Below are 19,683 nucleotides of genomic sequence, written 5' to 3'. Positions count from 1 at the left end.
TGATTATATATTTTGATTTTCTGTATGACCATGATAACTGTGTATAATCTTTTCTTCTATTGGTTGCTCATTTCCCCAGCTTATGACTAGATTTTTTAACTCTTTGCTAAAGTGAGGCTCTGCTTCCAGAAAAAAAAAAAAAAAGGATGCACTGTTCTAAGCTTTGGGGAATTTTTGCAGCTGTTTTCAGGGATGCTTTTAGTGACCTGCAGCTTTTCAATTCTTTTACAGTGGCATGATTGAAGGAGAGCATTTTTCTATTGTCCTGGCCTGTGCTCTGGACTGCTGGAGACTACAAGCACTCTTTCCTACCCTGTATCTTTGTGGAGGGTCCCTCTGCTTCCCTGAAGGCAGAAAGCTCTCTGTGCCATCTATACCTCTTCCATGAACTGGAAAATAAGAGTGAAAACACAGATCTGAGTATGAACAGAGCAACCTACCTCAGTCAGAGCAGAGAGACCACTGTAATCTGCTGTCTACCTCCTTCCTGACTGTTGGCTGAGAAACTATTCACTTTCTATTCATTCTTGTATATAAGTATAGATGCATTGTTGTCTTTAAAATTAAAATATAAGGAACTAGAAAGTAAAAATCATTTTGTTTCCTAGATTTCTATCTCTAGTACTTAGAACAGTGTCTTGAAGGAGATGTATGCTCAATGTTTGCAGTTTGAATTTGTGACTACAATGACCATCATTAATTTCATCAACGACCCCCATTATTGTTATCATTATGATGAATAATATCATATTTTCTAAACTTTCCAAAAACCCAAATTAACATTTTGCAAATTCCAGTGTAATAAAATATAAATGTACATGTCAATGACACCTCATTTTAAAATATTTCAAAGGCATTATATCCTTATGTGAGTAAACTGAAGTGTACTCCTGCTTTCTTCAAATATGATATAACAATGTTGATATTTATGAACAATAATTTTTGGGCCATTGCTTTTCATAAGTTAGGTCACGGTAGAATTCTCAACTCTGATTCTGCATCATGTATTTTTATTAATATAGCATACAATGCAATTAACATTTATGGAGGCAATTTTGAACTGTTGAATCATATTGAGATTGAATTTTATTAATATCACTAATTTTCTTTTCATTGATGCTTTACCATGTAGAGTCAAAGATCTCTTGAAGACTGGTCCAATTGCTATTAGAAATTCTGAAAAACTAACCATACTACATAACCATATTTTTACCTGGACATCAAAGACAGTCTTTTGTTAACCTTAATGCTGTAGTTCTCTATAACATGTGTAAGACTACCTTAACAGATTTAAAACTTGTGTTTATATTAATTCAGCTCCGTCCCTATGATAAAGCTTTCTTTGCAAAGGCAGGTCAGCATCTTCTCTGTTCTTATTTTCATTTCCTAATGTGAATTTTGGGGTAGCTATGTTGCCCAGTGGCTACAACATTCCTTATGAAATTAGGAAGAATATTGTGAGTTCATATACAATTACAGACACTGACTGCTTAAGTGATACTGGGAAAATGACAATCCTGCTGGCCCCAATTTCCTCATTGGTCTAATAATTTGGAGAAGAAAATGGCAAACCAAGTCCTTTTGTCAAGAAAACCACCAATGGAATTAGGAAGACAAAAGTGAAACAACTCAACAATAACAAAAGAACATTATTACCTAGAAATCTATGAGACTAAACAATCCATCAAGCATTACACAAATAGTTGTCATCTACTATTTGATAAACTCAAAGACATCAGCCTCTGGCATAAGAATTCACTATTTGACAAAAATTGTTGGGAAAACTGGAAAATAGTATGGGATAAACTAGGCAGAGATCCACATCTGACACACAATACCAAAATAAGGTCAAAATGGGTAGAGGATATAGACATAAAGAGCAATGCCATAGATAAATTAATAGACCAAAAATACTCTATCTGATCTATGGAAAAGGGATAAATTTATGACCAAACAAGAATTAGAGCACATTATAAAATTCAAAATGAATGATTTTAACTAAAAAGAAAAGGTTTTTCATTTAAAAAACTCAATGCTACCAAAATTAGAAGGAAAGGAGAAAGCTGGGAAAAAATCTTCACAACTGAGTGTTCTGATAAAGATCTCATTTCTATAATATAGAGAGAATTGATCAAATTTACAAGCTTACAACTCATTCCCCCATTGACAAATGTCAAAGGATATAATCAGTTTTGAAATGAAAAAAATTAAAGTTACATAACATTATAAGAAAAAACTATTGATTAGAGAAATGCCAATTAAAGCAACACTGAGGTATCATCTCACACCAGTTAGATTAGCCCAGTTGAGAAAAAGGGCAGATGACCAGTGTTGGATTTGGACTCTGATGCATTGCTTGTGGAGGTGTTCATGAATCCAACCTTTCTGGAGAGCAATATGGAACTAGGCCCAGAGATAAATAAAACTGTTCATACGCTCTGACCCAGCAATTCCAATTCCAGGACTATATACAGAAGAATTTGAAAAAAAAAAAAGAAAAGGTAAAAGTCCTACACATTACAAAATATTCAGAGAAGCTCTTTTTGTAGTAGAAAAGAATTGGAAATTGAGGGGATGCTATCACTCAGGGAAAGAATAAACAAATCATGGTACATGAAACTATAGAATATTATTGTTCTATAAGAAACCACAAAAGTCTAGACTTTAAAGAAGCATGGAATGTCTTACAGGCTCTGATATCTGAGCAAAAGGAGTAGAGTTAAGAAAACAATGTACACATCAATATTATGTGATGAACCACCTTGATAGAAACAATTCCTCTGGATAGTACAGAGAGCTGAGACAACTGTATTATACTGGTTATGACCTATATTATGCCACCAGAGGAAGAAAAAACAAAACAAACTACACGGGGGAACAAAACACTCCTAATGAATCTGATGAACAATTTATAAAAAAGTATCTCTTATGTATCTATTTCCCTCAATCCTAATTCTTCATGCCAAAAATTACTGATTTTTAAATATATCAAATAAAATATCTATGTAAAATGCTAACCTGATTGTTACTGAGGGGAGGGAGTTAGAAAAATAGGGTGGAGCAAAATTTTGTCATTTGGAAATATGCATGTACAAATGGATGAAAATTGAAAAAAAGAAAAGAATCACCATGTCGCGGGCAAGTTTTTTTAGTGGGTGAAGCTAATTTGAGAGTACTTGGTGCCTTAAATACATGGCTGAGTTGAGGGAGGTGTGTGTCCACTCCAAGCTTGAGAAGACTTCTCAGAATGGCCCAATGAGAATATTTGTTACAAATATCATGAGTTAAACAACTGAAACAAGTGATGTGGAACACTTTAAAACTTAGTCAAATATTACAGTGCATTTTATTCTTAGATATTAACATACATTTTGGCTTTGGATTGCTTCTGGATTTTGATGATTCTGAAAGAGAGATGATGGTTTTGTGACACTCTGCCTTTCTCCCTCCCCATCATCTCCATTATTGCTACATGCTTCCTTCACCGTTTCATCCTTTGTAGCAGCAATTCATTCAACCTCTGTACACTTTTCATTATTTGGCTCCCATCATCATTGTTTTCATCATTTGTCCACACTGTTTATTAAAATATGATTACAGCCTCACTTCCCACTTAACATCAAGGTTTTTCCCAGACAGTATTCAACTAATCAGTTGTGCTTGTCCCAATTTTATAATTTCATAATTTCATATATTATCAATTCACTTTAAAGCTTAAAAGTTTTGATAGAATAATAAGGAATATATTTAACTGTTATTATTGTAATCCTGAAATATTATGTAATTCATTCAAAAACATTTAATCAGCATAAATTTTCTCTCTCTCTCTCTCTCCCTATATATATGTCTGTGTGTGTGTGTGTGTGTGTGTGTGTGTGTATTTACAAATTATATCAAATATCAAAGTCTAGCCTAAAGTATTCATAAGGAAACCACTCAGGGCAATATCCTCTTCTCCCATCACAAGACTTAGCAAACAAAGACACAGGGAGGACCCTGGACAGGACACAGAAGATAAGGAGAATAAAGAGACTTTGGAATCAAGGTCTCTCAATTCTCAGACCCTAGTTTTTGCCATCCTGGCCCAGCCATACATGAATCTCCATCCTCTGTGGAGCTCAAAAAAACATCAGTCCCCTTCTAACAAAGAGAGAGTAACTGATTGAGCCATGGTCAGCTGGATAATAGGAACCGAATGTGGGGAAATAAAAGGAGTGGAATGGTCTCTGAGGTACAGGTAGGGCTTACAAACACAAACACACACACACACACACACACACACACATACACATAGACATAAAGAAACACAAACATACACCCAGATGTTCTTGCTTCTGGACTATGCAAAGATCTAAATTTTATTTTATTTTATTTTATTATTTTATTTCTTTTGGTTTCTTTGCAAGGCAAATGTGGTTAAGTGGTTTGCCCAAGGCCACACAGCCAGGTAATTATTAAGTGTATGAGGCCGGATTTGAACTCAGGTACTCCTGACTCCAGGGCCGGTGCTTTATCCACTGCACCCCCACTGCACCCCCAAAGATCTATATTTTAGACTAGATGAAGGTATATCTTTACAAAGGTATTTATTACAATTAAACTAACATACTCCTCATGCAAGAAAAATTAAAGATTATGTAAAACAGTTTTGATACTATGAATTCAAGAGATAGATCAAGTAAAATGTTGCATATTTTATTTTTATCCTATTCTGTGTTGTGGCAACTCAACTTCCATATGACATTCTTCCTTTATGTATGTCTCCATGTGTAGATAAAAGGGCTCAGCAATGAAGCAATCCCAGTTTACAATGCAGAATCATAATCCTTTTCTTTAGTGTTGGTATTTGGTGGGTGGTGGCTCATAGGTATATACAGGACAGCAAAAACAGGACCACAGCCATGATGAGTGAGCCATGGGTGGAGAGGGGTTTATGCCTACTTTCTTTTATATTAGAAGATTATGCAAGATGAATATTTAAGATGCAATCGGGACAAGTAAAGGAAATACTCTCATAAATTTTGGTTAAAGACAAGGCCAATAATCTGAAAAGGAAATAAATCAAAACTGAAAAACAGGTGGTTTCAACCTGATTCCTAGTTATTTTGCAAATAAATTATCAGCAATTCAATTTGGCATTGGTTAAGAAAATATAAAAATAAAACTTCAGGAAAAGATTAGCTACAAAATATGAAAAAATACATATATTCAACATTATAATAATTGATGAAATCAAAGTCTCTAATTATTTGATTAGAAGTTGAATATTCAACAAAATTTTCTGGGAAAATGAAAAGAGATCTAGTAGAAGCTGTTTTAACAGTCAATAATAATACTTTAATCTTATTTGTAGTGATTGCTATCAAGGAAATTTGTTATTTTACTCATATTAATAACAAATTATTAATTTACAATTGATCCAATCTTTTCTTCTGTTTCCTCATATTAGGTTTAGCTCTTGTTAAAGTCAGTATGTTAAGGATCCCTGATCAAAGTGAGTTCTCCCAGTCCTCATGGAATATGCTCTTCAGTGTTAGGAATGACTCTACTCACTTGGGAGATCTTACTTTTCTTGGGATCATAAACAGAATGTAGTCTGGACAAGTCCTTAGACTGGGGAAAGGAGTTCCGTCTTTGAATCCTTTCATAAAAGTTTATGGTCACCCAATTTACATTGATCCAGAGCAGTATAAATGGAGATAGATTGTACTTCCAAAATGACTAAAGGTGTTTTATCATGATCATGTTCTCAACAGCAAGACCTGAAGTCCTCTAGTCCAGCTTCTCATGAAATGGCCAGGAATAAGGGTACATTTACTTGACAAGGCATTATTTTATTCGAAAAATTATTTAAAGATTTGGCAGTATCCATAAGAAGAGGACATAGTTGGTTTATTGATCATCAATTTCTTGATTCCATGCTAGTCTAATTAACAGATGGATTATTAATTACCCAGAAACTCTATCTCTTGGGGCTTGGTCCTCATGTTGCTATGTGCCTAGAATTGTGAAAAATGCTTCCTAAATATTATTTAATTTGATCCTTAAAACAACCCCACAATTTAGGTGATATTATTATCCCTATTTTATGAATGAGAAAACTGAGGCAAAAATAAATTAAGGGATTTGTCTAGAATTAAACAGTATATGAATTTAAATTTTAACTCAGACTTTCATTGACTTCAGGTCTAGTAATCCATAGACAATATGTACAGGATAATATATATATATATATATATATATATATATATATATATATATAGATAGATAGATAGATAGATAGATATAGATATATTTACATAAAACACACATTTTAAAAGTATCCATGTGTTCAGATGTTTAGGTGTGTATGTGGTGTATAAATTTATGTGTGAATATGTGTGTATGCATATATGATGATGAACTTACATGCTTTTCCTGTTTCATGCAAATACGTTTCATGATTTATTTTTAAAAACTTGACTTCTGAATACCCTACCTTCCACCAACCCCATTACCTTCACTGAGAAAGCCAATTAATGGATATGAGTTAAAAATGTGTAGTGATGGAAAATACTACCACAACAGCCAAGTTGCAAAAGCAAACATAACCTACCCCAACCCCCTAAAGAGAAATCTCAAGGAAAAAAAAAAAAAAGCTATGTTTCAGGCTGTATTCACACCCCATTAACTGTTTTGGGGGACTGTTAGTAATCTTTATCATAAGTACTTCAGCGTTCTCTTGGGTCACAGCTTTGCTGAGAATAGCTAAGTTATTTACAGCGGATCATCCTTCAACTTTGTCAACAGTACATTACCCACTGCATCTGCTCCTGCAAGTTTTTTTACTGAGAGTATTGTGTTCATCATTTCTTATAACAAAATAACATTTTATTTTAATCACACACCACAGTTTGTTCAGGTATTCCCTAACTGATGTGCATTCCTTCAGTTACCAATTTCTTGCCACCAGAAAAGGAATAAACATCTTTATTTATATAAGGATATCTATTTATCTATATCTATATATAAATATAAATATCAACATATCCATATAATTAATATAATATAATATAATATAATATAATATAATATAATATAATATAATATAATACAATACAATATAATATAATATAACATAATACAATATGATACGATACGATACGATATGATATAATATGATATGATATGATATAATATGATATAATATAGATAGGCTCTTTTCATTCCTGTTTTTCATCTCTTCCTTAATATAGAATTGGTAGTGACATTGCTAAGTAAAAGGGTAGGCATGATTTTATAGACATTTAGGCATAATTTCAAATTGCTCTACAGAATTGTTGAATCCTTTCACAACTCCTCCAACAGTGTATGAATGTCTCATTTTTCCTTCATCTCCTACAACATTTGTCATTTTGTCTTTCTGCCCAATTAGTCAACCCGAGGTCTTACCTCAGAATTGTTCCAACACACATATCTCCTGTTAATAGTGAACTAGGACCTTTTTTGAAAGTGATTTAAATAGATTACATTCATAACCACCATCTGAAAACTCTTCAAATCTTTAGATCATTAATCAATTGGAGAATAACTATTTTTGTATGTTTAATTCAGTTACGTTCTTTTGAGAAATGAGGGCTTAAACAGAGAAACACCTTTCAATATTTTCCCCAGTTACTCTTGCAAACTTGATTTCTCTTTATCCTATTATCCTCAACCCATTTATTCTCTTATCTCTCTCTCTCTCTCTCTCTCTCTCTCTCTCTCTCTCTCTCTCTCTCTCTCTCTCTCTCTCTCTCTCTCTCTCCTTTTACCCATTTCCTTCTCAAAAGTGTTTTGCATCTAATGGCTCCCTGCTGCACATTTCCCTCCCTTCTATCACCTACCTGGATCTCCAGCATTCTTTCTCCCATTCTCCCATTTCCTCTCCTTCTTTCCTCTAGAGAATGATAGATATCTATGCTGAATTAAGTAATCATTTAATTCCCTTCCTGAGTCAATTCCAAAGAGAGTAAACTAACTCTCCTTTCCCTGTTCCAATCCACTACAAAAACTTTTCCATTCTTCTTTTATAGGGCACAATTTACTCCATTCTATTGTCATTCATTCTTGAAAAAGCTCTTTTCATCAGGGAGACAATAACATGACAAGTGAATTGGATTTGAGGGAGGATGAGCTGAGCTAATTCCCAGCCTTACTTTCTCCTCCACAGCCATCTGGGTCTATTGTGCAGAGATGAATAAGGACTATGGGATTTGAGGCAATCAAGGAAGTTAGGGAGCTCACTGGATAGGGCAGCACATCTGGAGTCAGGAGGACCTGAGTTCAAAGTTGACCTCAGATACTTTTTGCTAATTGACTGTGCTTCTGTGAATATGTTTATTTACATATATGTATATGTCTCCATGTAGTAGATGCTTGTGCATGTATACATGTATGTGTATATAATTATATTCATTTTTAAATAGAAATAATATATAGCTAGATGGATACCTTGAGAAGGAGTATAATGATTCTCAAAACTATATTGCTTTTGATTTCTTTAGACAGTACTCAGTCTTACTGTATCAAATACCAATTTACCAATAGGCAAGAGAGGATCTATGAATATCTACCCCCCTGTTAATTACAAAATCAGGAAGACAAAGATTAGAAAGCTGGAAAACCTGTCCTACCTTCATGATGTTAAAAGTCCAGGAGAAGAAAATAACTCTAAAAAGATGGCATTCTTTGAAGGGTAAAGGACAACTTAATATCGTGCAACATTCACTATCAGTCCTCCAAATATATTAATGATTCTGGCATCCTTTGTTTTTAATAAATAATCCCTTCTTTCTAAATTGGTGGTCATTACCATAATGACTTCCACCTATATGTTAAAGGTAAATGCTAACAAATAAAACATTATGTCTGATTAATATTTTGTCATTCTATTTTAACTGAATATCTTTAATGTTAATGATGGGCTAGATTTCTAGATAGATAGAATAATGAAATTGAGAAAAAACACAAAGCTTGAAGTCCTTGTGTGTCTTAGTAGGGCAGAAGAAGCTGAATAAAAAATAGTAGAAGGGAGATTCAGGGAAGAAACAGCCTAAGGAGTCTGTTACGTAAGTTCTTTTGCATAATAACCAAAGATTCTTTGAAAAGCCTGGGAATTAGTAATGTTCTGTCAGAACTGCAGCTTTTAATTACAGCAACCATAGAATAACAAAAGATCAATGCACCTGGTTTGGGCATGCATCAAACTAGGGAAAAGGTCAGGTAGTCCCTCTGATGGCTGCATTCAGATAGAGATAATTTAAGATCTGTTAAGGCTAAGCCAGTATTTTTACACTGTTTTTTAATTGAATCCCTGGAAATCCCTGTCTTTTTTTTTTCTCCATATAAATTTATGCACTAGGGTTTGCAACTCATTAAAGTGACTTTGTGGAATTTTGATTGGTAAGGCACTGAACAAGTAGTTTGGTTTTGTTAGAATTGTCATTTTTATTATATTAGCTTGACCTATCCATGAATAGTTGATGTTTCCCCAGTTACTTATATCTGATTTTACTTGTGTGAGAAATGTTTTGTAATTGTTTTCAAAAAGTTTGCCTTTCGGGTAGTCTCCCAGGTGTTTTATATTGTCTGAGGTTACTTTGAATGGGATTTCTTTTTCTAGCTTTTTCTGCTGTATCTTGCTAGTCATATATGGAAATGTTGAGGGTTTATGAAGGTTTATTTTATGTCCAGCTACTTTGTTAAAGTTGCTGATCATTTTTAGTAGTTTTTAGATGAATTTTTGCAATTCTCTAGGTATATAACATCATACCATCTACAGAGTCAGAGTTTTGTCTCTTCCTTCCCTACTCTAATTCCTTCAATTTCTTTTTCTTCCCTTATTGATGAAGCTAACATTTCCAATAGAATAATGAATAGTATTGGTGATAATGGGCATCCTTGTTTCACCCCCGATCTTATTGGGATTGCCTCTAGCCTATCACCACTGAATATAATACTAGTTGATGATTTCAGATAGACACTGCTTATTATTCTAAGGAACAGTCCATTTATTCACATACAATCTAGTGTTTTTAGTAGGAATGGGTGCTGTATTTTGTCAAAAGTTTTTTCAGCATCTATTGATATGATCATATGATTTCTGATAGGTATGTTATTGATATAATTAAACTAACAGTTTTCCTAATATTGAACCAACCCTGCATTCCTGGGATAAATCCTATTGATCATAATGTATTATCCTACTGATAACTTGTAGTCATTTGACTAATATTTTATTTAAGATATTTGTATCTATATTCATTAGGTCTATAATTCATTAAGTCTATAATTTTCTTTTTCTGTTTTAACTCTTCCTGGTTTGGGTATCAGCACCATAGACAGAGTAAGGCAGAGTTCCAGCTTCACATATTCTTCCAAAACGTTTGTATAAGATTGCAACCAGTTGTTCCTTAAATGTTCTATAGAATTGCCTTGTGACTACACATGACACTGGAGATTTTTTCTTAGCAAATTCAATAATGGCTTGATTTCTTTTTCTGAGATAGGGTTATTTAAGTTTTTAATTTCCTCTTCATTTAATCTCAGAAACTTATATTTTTGTAAATATTCATTCATTTTACTTAGATTATCATATTCTTTGGCATAGAGTTGGGCAAAATAATTCCAATGTATTATTTTAATTTCTTCCTCATTGATGGTGAGCTCACCTTTCTCATTTATGATACTAGCAACTTGGTTTTCTTCTTTCTTTTTTTAAATCAAATTTACCAGGGATTTATCAATTGTATTGGTTTTTTTTTTCAAAAAATAAACTGCTCTTGGTTTTATTATTAGTTCAATAGTTTTCTTGATTTTTTACTTTTTAAATTTCTCTTTGAATTTTTAGAATTTCTTATTTAATATTTAGTTCGGGGGTTAATTTGTTCTTTCTATAATTTTTAGTTGCATATTTACTTTATTGATTTCTTCTTTCTCTAATTTAATCATGTAATCATTTAAACATATCACATATCCCCTGACAGCCCTCTTGAGTGTATCCCATAGGTTTTGGAAATTTGTTTCATTATTGTCATTATCTAGGATGAAATAATTAATTCTTTTTATCATTTGTTGCTTGACCCATTTCATTCTTCAAAACAGAATAATATTTCATCTTATCACACACACTGCAATTTGTTTAGCTATTCCCAAATTGGTGGGCATTCCCTCAGTTTCCAATTTTTTGTCACTAGAAAATAAATAAATACCCTTATTTATATAAGAATATATACATATATATATATATATATATATATATATATATATTTATATGTAGTTTTCCTTCCTGTTTGTCATCTCTTCTGTAAGAAAGATTTGGTAGAGATATTGCTAGTTAAAAGTGTAGGCATGGTTTTACAGACTGACAGGCATATTTTCAAATTGCTCTACAAAATTGCTGAATCCTTTCATAACTCCTCCAACAGTGCATGAATGTTTCATTTTTCCCACAACTTCTCCAACATTTGCCATTTTTCTATCTGCCCTCTTAGCCAACCCAAGTTAGTCCCTCAGAATCGTTCCAATCCACATATCTCTTACTTATAGTGAGTTTAGATCTTTTTAAAGTGATTTAAATATCTAGCATTCATAACCTCATCTGAAAAGATCATATATTTTGATCATTAATCATTTGGGGAATGACTAATTTTAATGTTTGACTCTGTTATCTATATTTGAGAAATGGTGTTTTTTAAAGAGAAATCTATTTCAATATTTTTCCCATCTTACTATTGCTAACTGTATTTCTTTCTTCTCTTTATCCTATTATCCCCAATCCATTTATTCTATTGTGTTTCCTTTTACCCATCACTCCTCAAAAGTGTTTTGCATCTGACTACCCCCTCCCACAATCTTCCCTCCCTTCTATCACCTACCTGGGCCTTCCATTCTTTTCCTCTCTTACTTTCCTCTAGGGAAAGATTTCTCTACCCAATTGAGTAGGTTTTGTATTCCCTTTCTGAGTCAATTTCAATGAGTATAAGGTTCACTCACTTCAACTCACCTCCCCTTCTTCCAATCCACTACAAACACTTATTTCTTGTTTCTTCTCTGGGAGATGACTTGCCCTATTCTTTGGCCTTTCATTCATTTTTTAAAAGTTTTTTTTTTATTTATTTATTGAAGGCAGTAGGATTTGAGTGACTTGCCTAAGATCACACAGACAATTAGTGTGAGGCCATATTTGAGCTCAGGTTCTCCTAACTCTGGACCAGTGCTCTATCCTCTGTGACACCTAGCTACTCTGTTGCCATTCATACTTGAAAGAGATCTTGTCATCAGGCAGATAATGCCATGACAAGTGAATTGGATTTGAGTGAGAGTTTGCTGTGCTAAATCACTAGCCTTACTTTCTCCCCCAGAGTTATCTGGGTCCATTGTCCCAATATGAATAAGGAGGACTGGATGTGAGGCAATCAAGGAAGCTAGGGAGCACAGTGGATAGGGTACAATCACTAGAGGCAGGAGGACCTGAATTCAGTTTACCTTGTGCACTTTACACTAATTAGCTCTCTTTATATGAATATGTATGTTTACATATATATGTATGCTTCTTTATATATGCAGATTCTAGTGCATGGATACATATGTGTATATATAACTATGTCCATTTTCCTACTGAGAGGTAATAGGTAGATAGATGGATACATAGATGCATATATAGGAACATAGATAGATAGCAACATAGAGCACAACATAGATAGATAGATAGATAGATAGACAGATAGAACATCGATATAACAGCATGCATAGATAGATAGGTAGATGAGTAGTGTCAAGGTATAATGCATCTCAAATCTATATTCCTTTTGACTTCTTTAGAATGTACTCAGCCTTCCTGTTTCAGTCACTTTTGCCAATAAGTAAGAAGAGTGGATCCATGAATATCTCCCCCTCTGTTAATTACAAAATCAGGAAGACAGATGATTAGAAAGCTGGAAAACCTGACCCACCATCATGATATTATAAGTCCAGGAAAAGAAAATATTCTATAAAGATGACAATCATTGAGGGGAAACAGACAGCTTAATAATGTGCAATGTTCACTGTCAGCCCTACAACCAGATTAATGATTTTGCACATCCTTGGTTTTTGATAAATAAAACATTCTTTCTAAGTTGGGGTGGTCATTACCATAATGATTTCCATAAAGGTAAATCATAGAGAATAAAACATTATTTCTGATCAATATTTTCTGACATTTTATTTTAACCCTATCTCTTTAATGTTTATGATGGATTAGATATATAGACAGACAGTCAGATGGAAAGAGACAGACAGATAGAGTAATGAAATTAAGAAAAAACCCACAGTTTGAAGCCCTTGAGTGTCCTAGCAGGGCAGGGGAAGCAGAATAAGAAATAACAGCATGCAGGGAGATTCAGGGAAGGAACAGCCTAAGGAGTCTGTTACATAAGTTCTTTTACATATCAACCAAAAATCCTTGGAAAAGGCTGGGAAGGCTGGGGTGTACTAACATATGATTAGTACAGTACATTTCAGATGAAGCAACCTTAGAATAATAAGAGATCAATGCTCCCTTGTTTGGACATGCATCAAACATATGGTAAGGTTTAGGTAGCCCCTCTGATGCCTGCTACAGATAGATACAGAAAGTGATACATTCAAAGTAAGAATGAGAAATGTTTGGGTTAAGGTCAACATGTATTTGCTTTGATTTACTGTGTATAATTATAAAAGGAATCTTGCCTTCCTTCCTTTTTTTTCTCTATCTTCTTTCCTTCCTTCTTTCATCTCCTCCAACCAAACCCTCTTCCTTGATCCTTACTCCCTGTCACTTGTCTATCCAGTGACTTTGCACTCCATGAAATTCGACAAAGAAGACACTCTAAATCTCGCCTCTTGACATTTTATCTAAAATGTCCCCCAATGCCTTCTGTGTTCTGCCTCCTTGTATTTACCTTTTACCTTTCTAGGATTCCTTCCAATGCTAATTAAATTCCCTTTGTTTACATGAAGCCTTTCCTTATATATTTTATTGATTATTTATATCAATGACTTCTTTCTCTTAATGACTTATTATTTATCTTGTATGAGCTTGTTTGTATAGGTGTCTGGTTACTGTCTCCTCCATTAAAATGGGTGCTCTTTTGCCTCTTTTTGAATCCTCAGTGAATATTATAATGCTTAGAATATCATAGAAGCTACTACATGTTTATTGACAAAAATTTATTTTCCTTTCTTAAGGCATGTCTTGTCTGGGAAGTATAAGAAGCAGTTTATTTTCCATTTATCCTTCTCCCACCTTCAGTCCATCTATAAAAATAAGATGCTTGTTTTTCCAGATATTCAAAAAGAAATAATATAGAAAAGGATGCTTAATTGTGATGTAAATTAATAGCATTATAGATAGCCTTTCTGTTAATTGAGGCTATGGATTTTCTCTTGGTTCAGATGGGTATCAGATGTTGGCATATAGTGACTTTTGTTAAGGACATTAAAATCTGGTTGAATGCATTATAACAAGATTTCCTGGATGATATTAGAGAGAAAGAATACAAATAGACACATCAGTGAGAGTAACATTGTTGTGAAGATGAACAAAAAGGGCATAGAGATGTAAAGACAGGGGAAGTTCATTGAATATCAAAGGAAACAATTGATAATTTCAAAGTTCTACCCAAGCTTGACCCTGTTTTTAGATATAACTGACCTTTGCAAAGAGAAGGCTCTTATCTATGGAAGAATGACTTCTGTATAGAAAACCAAAAAGAGAGATTGCCATTCTCTTTCAAACCCTGAAAATTCATTGAAGAGTAATTGAAGTGTCTACTATGTGAAAGTACAAGGTAAATGTTACAAGAGACAATCATTCATCTGGATATCTGTTTTTCATTGAGGCCTGGTTGAGTTTTTAAAGTATAAGGAAGCTTGCAACTTGCTAAAAGGGCCTAACTTGGAAATGTTATTTCTTTTCCTTCCCATTTCACATGTTTGAGAGTTTCTTCCATTGATAGTCATCATCTTTAAAACTGGAGGACTGAAATAGTCATCCTTTCTTCCCTGGTCCTCATTGTAGAGATGATAAAGATTAATTCCAAGCATAGTTACCAAGAACTGAATGAATGATTGATTCATGAAAGACCTTTGACTTATCCTGTTCTCAATTTTGTTCTGTGGTTCTGAGAAATAGTAGAAGGATATTTGTCTTATTCCTTTTTTATTTCTCCTCATTTTCAATATGTATGAAGTAAGCTCCATGGGACATGGAAGCTTTAGGCATGATGACATATGTAAACAGGATTTTAGGTAGAATTTTGCACATATTCAGCTCATTATTGAAAACTTGAGGAAACAGGTTGTTTAGCTCTATAGGAACACTGGATTTGATAATAGGACTATGCTATGCAACTCAATTAAGTTATAAGACTAATACCCTTCCCTTTTTCAGAGAATGATGAGGTAAAGATAAATGTTTATATTTCATCATTATATCTTTTTAAAACAATCCAATAATTAATATTTAAGTAGAACTGAAGTAATGAAGAATAGGACAATGCTTTGATGAAAGTAATATGTGGAGACAAAGACTCTTGAAAGCCAAGATAGTTACAGTTCCATTAAGGTTTTCAGAGTACCCTGGAAGAGTCAGGAAATGTAACATTTCTTGACAATTTGGAGTCTGGATAGTCAGCACTAGTGCATTTTTTATGAATTTTTTGTGAGGCAAATACCTATTTCTTACCTTGAGGACAGTTAAAGAAAAAAAATCACACGTTAAAATTCATCTGGTCAGTTTTCTACACCACACTTTTCTTATAGCGTTCTTCATTTCTACATTTCTCAGTGTGTAAATGAGAGGGTTCAACATAGGTGCAATCACAGTGTAAAACACTGCAAATTCTTTGTCATTCACAGTATCAGAAGGAGGGAGATAGGTGGTGATACAAGGTACAAAGAACAAAAGAACAACCAAGACATGGGAAGCACAAGTGGAGAGGGCTTTACGCCGACTTTCAGATGAATGCTTCCTAAGATTATACAATATGATGATGTAAGACGACACCAAGATAAGAAAGGTTACCAAGGCAATCATTCCAGTATTTGCAATGACTAAAATGCTAGCAACATGTGTATCTGTGCAGGCAAGCTTTAAGAGGGGTTTTGACTCACACATATAGTGTTCTATTTGATTAGGCCCACAAAAAGGTAACCTGAGCAACATGAAGATCTGGGCAACAGAATGCCAAAATCCCAACAACCAGGATGTCATGATCAGCATGTTGCATCTCTGTCTGTTGACAATTGTCATATAGTGTAAGGGTTTACAGATGGCAACATAGCGATCAAAAGCCATGGATACCAGAATGAAAATCTCCACACCTCCCAGTAAGTGAAAAGAAAAGAGCTGAGTCATGCAGCAATTGTAAGAGATTGTCTTCCTGGAAGAAATTAAGTCACCAATCATCCTGGGAACTACAGTGGAAGTGAAGCATGGGTCAATGAAGGACAAATGCCAAAGAAAGTAATACATGGGTTGCTGCATCAGATGGCTGTAACTGATGGTGATAAAGATAATGAAGTTCCCCAGGAAGATTGCTAAATAAAAGGTGGTGAAAATGGCAAAACATACTTTCTTCATTTCTTTCTTCATGGAGAGTCCCAGGAGAATAAATTCAGTGACATTGTTATGGTTTTCCATGAATTGAAAGTAGAAATGATTACCCACCAGTGAAACCTGAAAATACAGAGGGCATGATAAAACCTAGCTAGCATCAAATGGATAATTCTGTGAGCAAAATGAAAATCCACATCATCATAGCAACTCACACAGTATTATTTTAATTTAATTTTGTTTTCAGCCTTTTTAAATGAGACGATCAAGGTAGCCTTAAATTATGTTTCTCATTCAAAAGTTTCTAATATTTATTGTTCATCCAACATTGCTTTCTTTGCCAAGAAAATAAACTGATGTCTTCATGTTCAAATTATAACACAATCTGAAGGAGATGTCAGTAGCCAAAGAATATAAGGACTGTATTTTGAAGTTGAAGGAGATCCTTTCTTGAGTCTAGTCACCATGTGAAACTGATGTAATTAAAGTTTAATACATATAGCATAAATGCAATATAGTTAAACTTAATGTATTTGATTAAAAAGAAAATTGAACAGTATAGAAGACATGAAAAAATCACTTTTTAAACAAAGGGTTTCTCTCTAAATTTGATCTTTTCATTAGAAAAAAAACAAGGCTAAATATTAAGTAGCAATGTGAATCTTTCAATATTACTCAGGAAAGTTAGGCTTAACATTGAAGGGGATAGAACAATCATATATTGACATGCCATTCCCCCACAAATATAAATTACTTACTAGATAAAATTAAATTATTACTGGAATACAGTTCACTAAACCATAGTTAAGTCAGGAGGTTATCATACACATATTAAATGTTTACCAGAAATTCAATGACTAAATATAAATTTTGTAGAATTATATTAGAAATTCTCAGAAAACAGTGCCAAGAATGACAAACATAGACTAGCTAAAGCATAAAACTAATATTGTTAGAATCCATGTGCTATGTGCCATTTAATCATACATTTGTAACTCCAAATTATTTCCCTCTATAATCAATCAAGACTCCAACCTCAAACATTAAATGACTGCTAATTCTTGCTCATGTCATAATATTAATGTATTCTAACATATCGATTGCCTTCTTCTGATTCTTATATATCATTGCAGTGTCATTTGCCAAATATAAAACCAAAGTTAACATATATTCTCGATTCCAAAATTCCCACAAAATCAGTATCTATGCAGGTAACTTTTAAGTGCTTTTTTGAGTTACATATAGGGAATGACTTGATCAGGGATACAAAAAGATAACTTCCTTCTTTTCTTGTTATATTTTACTCTCCCTTCATCTCTTTTCCTCCCTTTTTTCTTTCTTCCTTTCTTTCTTTTTCTCTCTAACAATTAAAAACATATATGAAAATGTAATAGAAAATTATTTCTTTTGATGTAATAAAATATCTCAGAATTAAATAAAAATAGAGTAAAGGGTTTTTATTAGATTTTCCCCTGTACATACTTAGTTGTTCAGAAAGAAGCCAAAGAACAATCCTCACTAAAAATATAGAGTTTCTTGTAAACACTTTAGGATAAACACAATTCTTTCTCTAGTGCCAGTGACTGCAAGACAGAGACCTGAATAAGTAGGAATGGTTTGTCATGGGACGATCTCAAGGTAATAATACTAGTTATACTTTACTTTAAAAAAAAGAAATTATAAGAGATAACACTAAACCTCATATGTTCCCGGTGATAGATCAGATAATATTGGATAATGAATTTTGATATATATTAAGCACTGTATCACTGTGAGGATCAGTGGGGCTCACTGAAGCAATGTCTGCCTGAGTGCCTCCTTTCCTGCCTCAAACATGTATAAGAGAGGGGCAAATCAGTGTGTAAAAAAATCATATTTCCATAATATATAACTTTATGTAAATTATCTTTATTATCCCTTTTAGTCTTATGTTCTTTCATTCTCCCTTAGTGAGGATAGGGAAGTTTGAAATGACTTGGTGACATACAACACACTTTGGAAATAGTTAAAGATACTTTTGGGGAGAATGAGAGATTGAAGAATTGAGACTTTGCATAGAGATGACCAAGATGATGTCATCCATGTTTATGAGCTAAACAGACCTCTCCCAATAGCATTAAATATATTTAATTACTTAATCTATGAAGATTATGATTTTAGTGCAAATGCATATAAATCTATAGAAACACTTAACAAATCAGAGATTTCTGATATTAATATAATTACATAATATAAAAGAAGGTTATATTAACCTGCAAACCTTGGATGCATATCCGTGTGTCTTTGATATTGTTTGGGAAAAAAATGATCTTTTAAAAATATACTTGGGTTTTGCTGTAATCCTAAAAATACTGATATTTTTGCATTTAACCACATTATTCTCAGTTATCCACAACATTATCCTGACAGTCAAAGACTATCCAGGACAAAAAAATGGTAAAGATCCTCCTCATCTCAGGAAAATCCAGGATTCAAGATAATGAAAACAAATTCAATCCAGAAAACAACTGAATAAACAGAGTCAACAACTCAATTATGCCATATTACAAGAACTCAAATATATCACCTGAAAAATTAAACTGATACCTGAGGAAGAGATGTAGACAAATATTGATCTGTGCACTCCAAGACAATGATTAAAATTATCTTCAAAAGCCTTTTCCACAACTGGAACAAAGCTGTGTTTTTCATGGTGACATTAACTCATTAGACTAGAAAGCAAGGCACATGACAGCTCCTCTCCATCTGAATCAGTCAAGAAAAATAACCATCAGTAAAGAGTCAAAGTCACTGATTCCTTTGTAAACCTTTACAGAGTAGAATCAATCAGGAAAGGCTGAGTATTGCGTGGATTTAAAGATGTGTTATAGTGAAGGAAAATAGGTTCCCACAAGATTTTGAAAGCAGTCCAACATATGGACTATTTCTAACATGGAAAAAACTTTACTGCTTGGGGACATCTCATTAGGGTTTTTATTTTTAGTGGTGATTAAAAGCTGCATTATTACTACCTATTCTGGAAAGCAGAAAATCTCCTTTCCCATTCAGCTGCCTTCTGGGCCCTTTCTGCTGAGGCTGTCACAAGG

At 33.5% G+C, this 19,683-nt stretch overlaps 1 protein-coding gene across 1 annotated transcript; it reads right to left on the bottom strand.

Annotated features, from left to right (window-relative positions):
- Positions 1–15,766: 15,766 nt before the first annotated feature.
- On the bottom strand, positions 15,767–16,684 carry LOC141519640 (olfactory receptor 4P4-like). Its single transcript, XM_074231819.1, has one exon. The coding sequence runs from the start codon at positions 16,682–16,684 to the stop codon at positions 15,767–15,769; it is 918 nt and encodes a 305-aa protein (XP_074087920.1).
- Positions 16,685–19,683: the final 2,999 nt, after the last annotated feature.

The sequence above is a fragment of the Macrotis lagotis genome, chromosome 3 (genome assembly GCF_037893015.1).
Source record: "Macrotis lagotis isolate mMagLag1 chromosome 3, bilby.v1.9.chrom.fasta, whole genome shotgun sequence".
Taxonomy (NCBI): domain Eukaryota; kingdom Metazoa; phylum Chordata; class Mammalia; order Peramelemorphia; family Peramelidae; genus Macrotis; species Macrotis lagotis.
The sequence above is the reverse complement of the archived record's forward strand: the minus strand, read 5'-3'. Positions and strand labels throughout refer to the sequence as shown.

Excerpts from the sequence above, each read along its gene's own strand:
- LOC141519640 (XM_074231819.1), bottom strand. The coding sequence starts at position 16,684 with ATGGAAAACCATAACAATGTCACTGAATTTATTCTCCTGGGACTCTCC.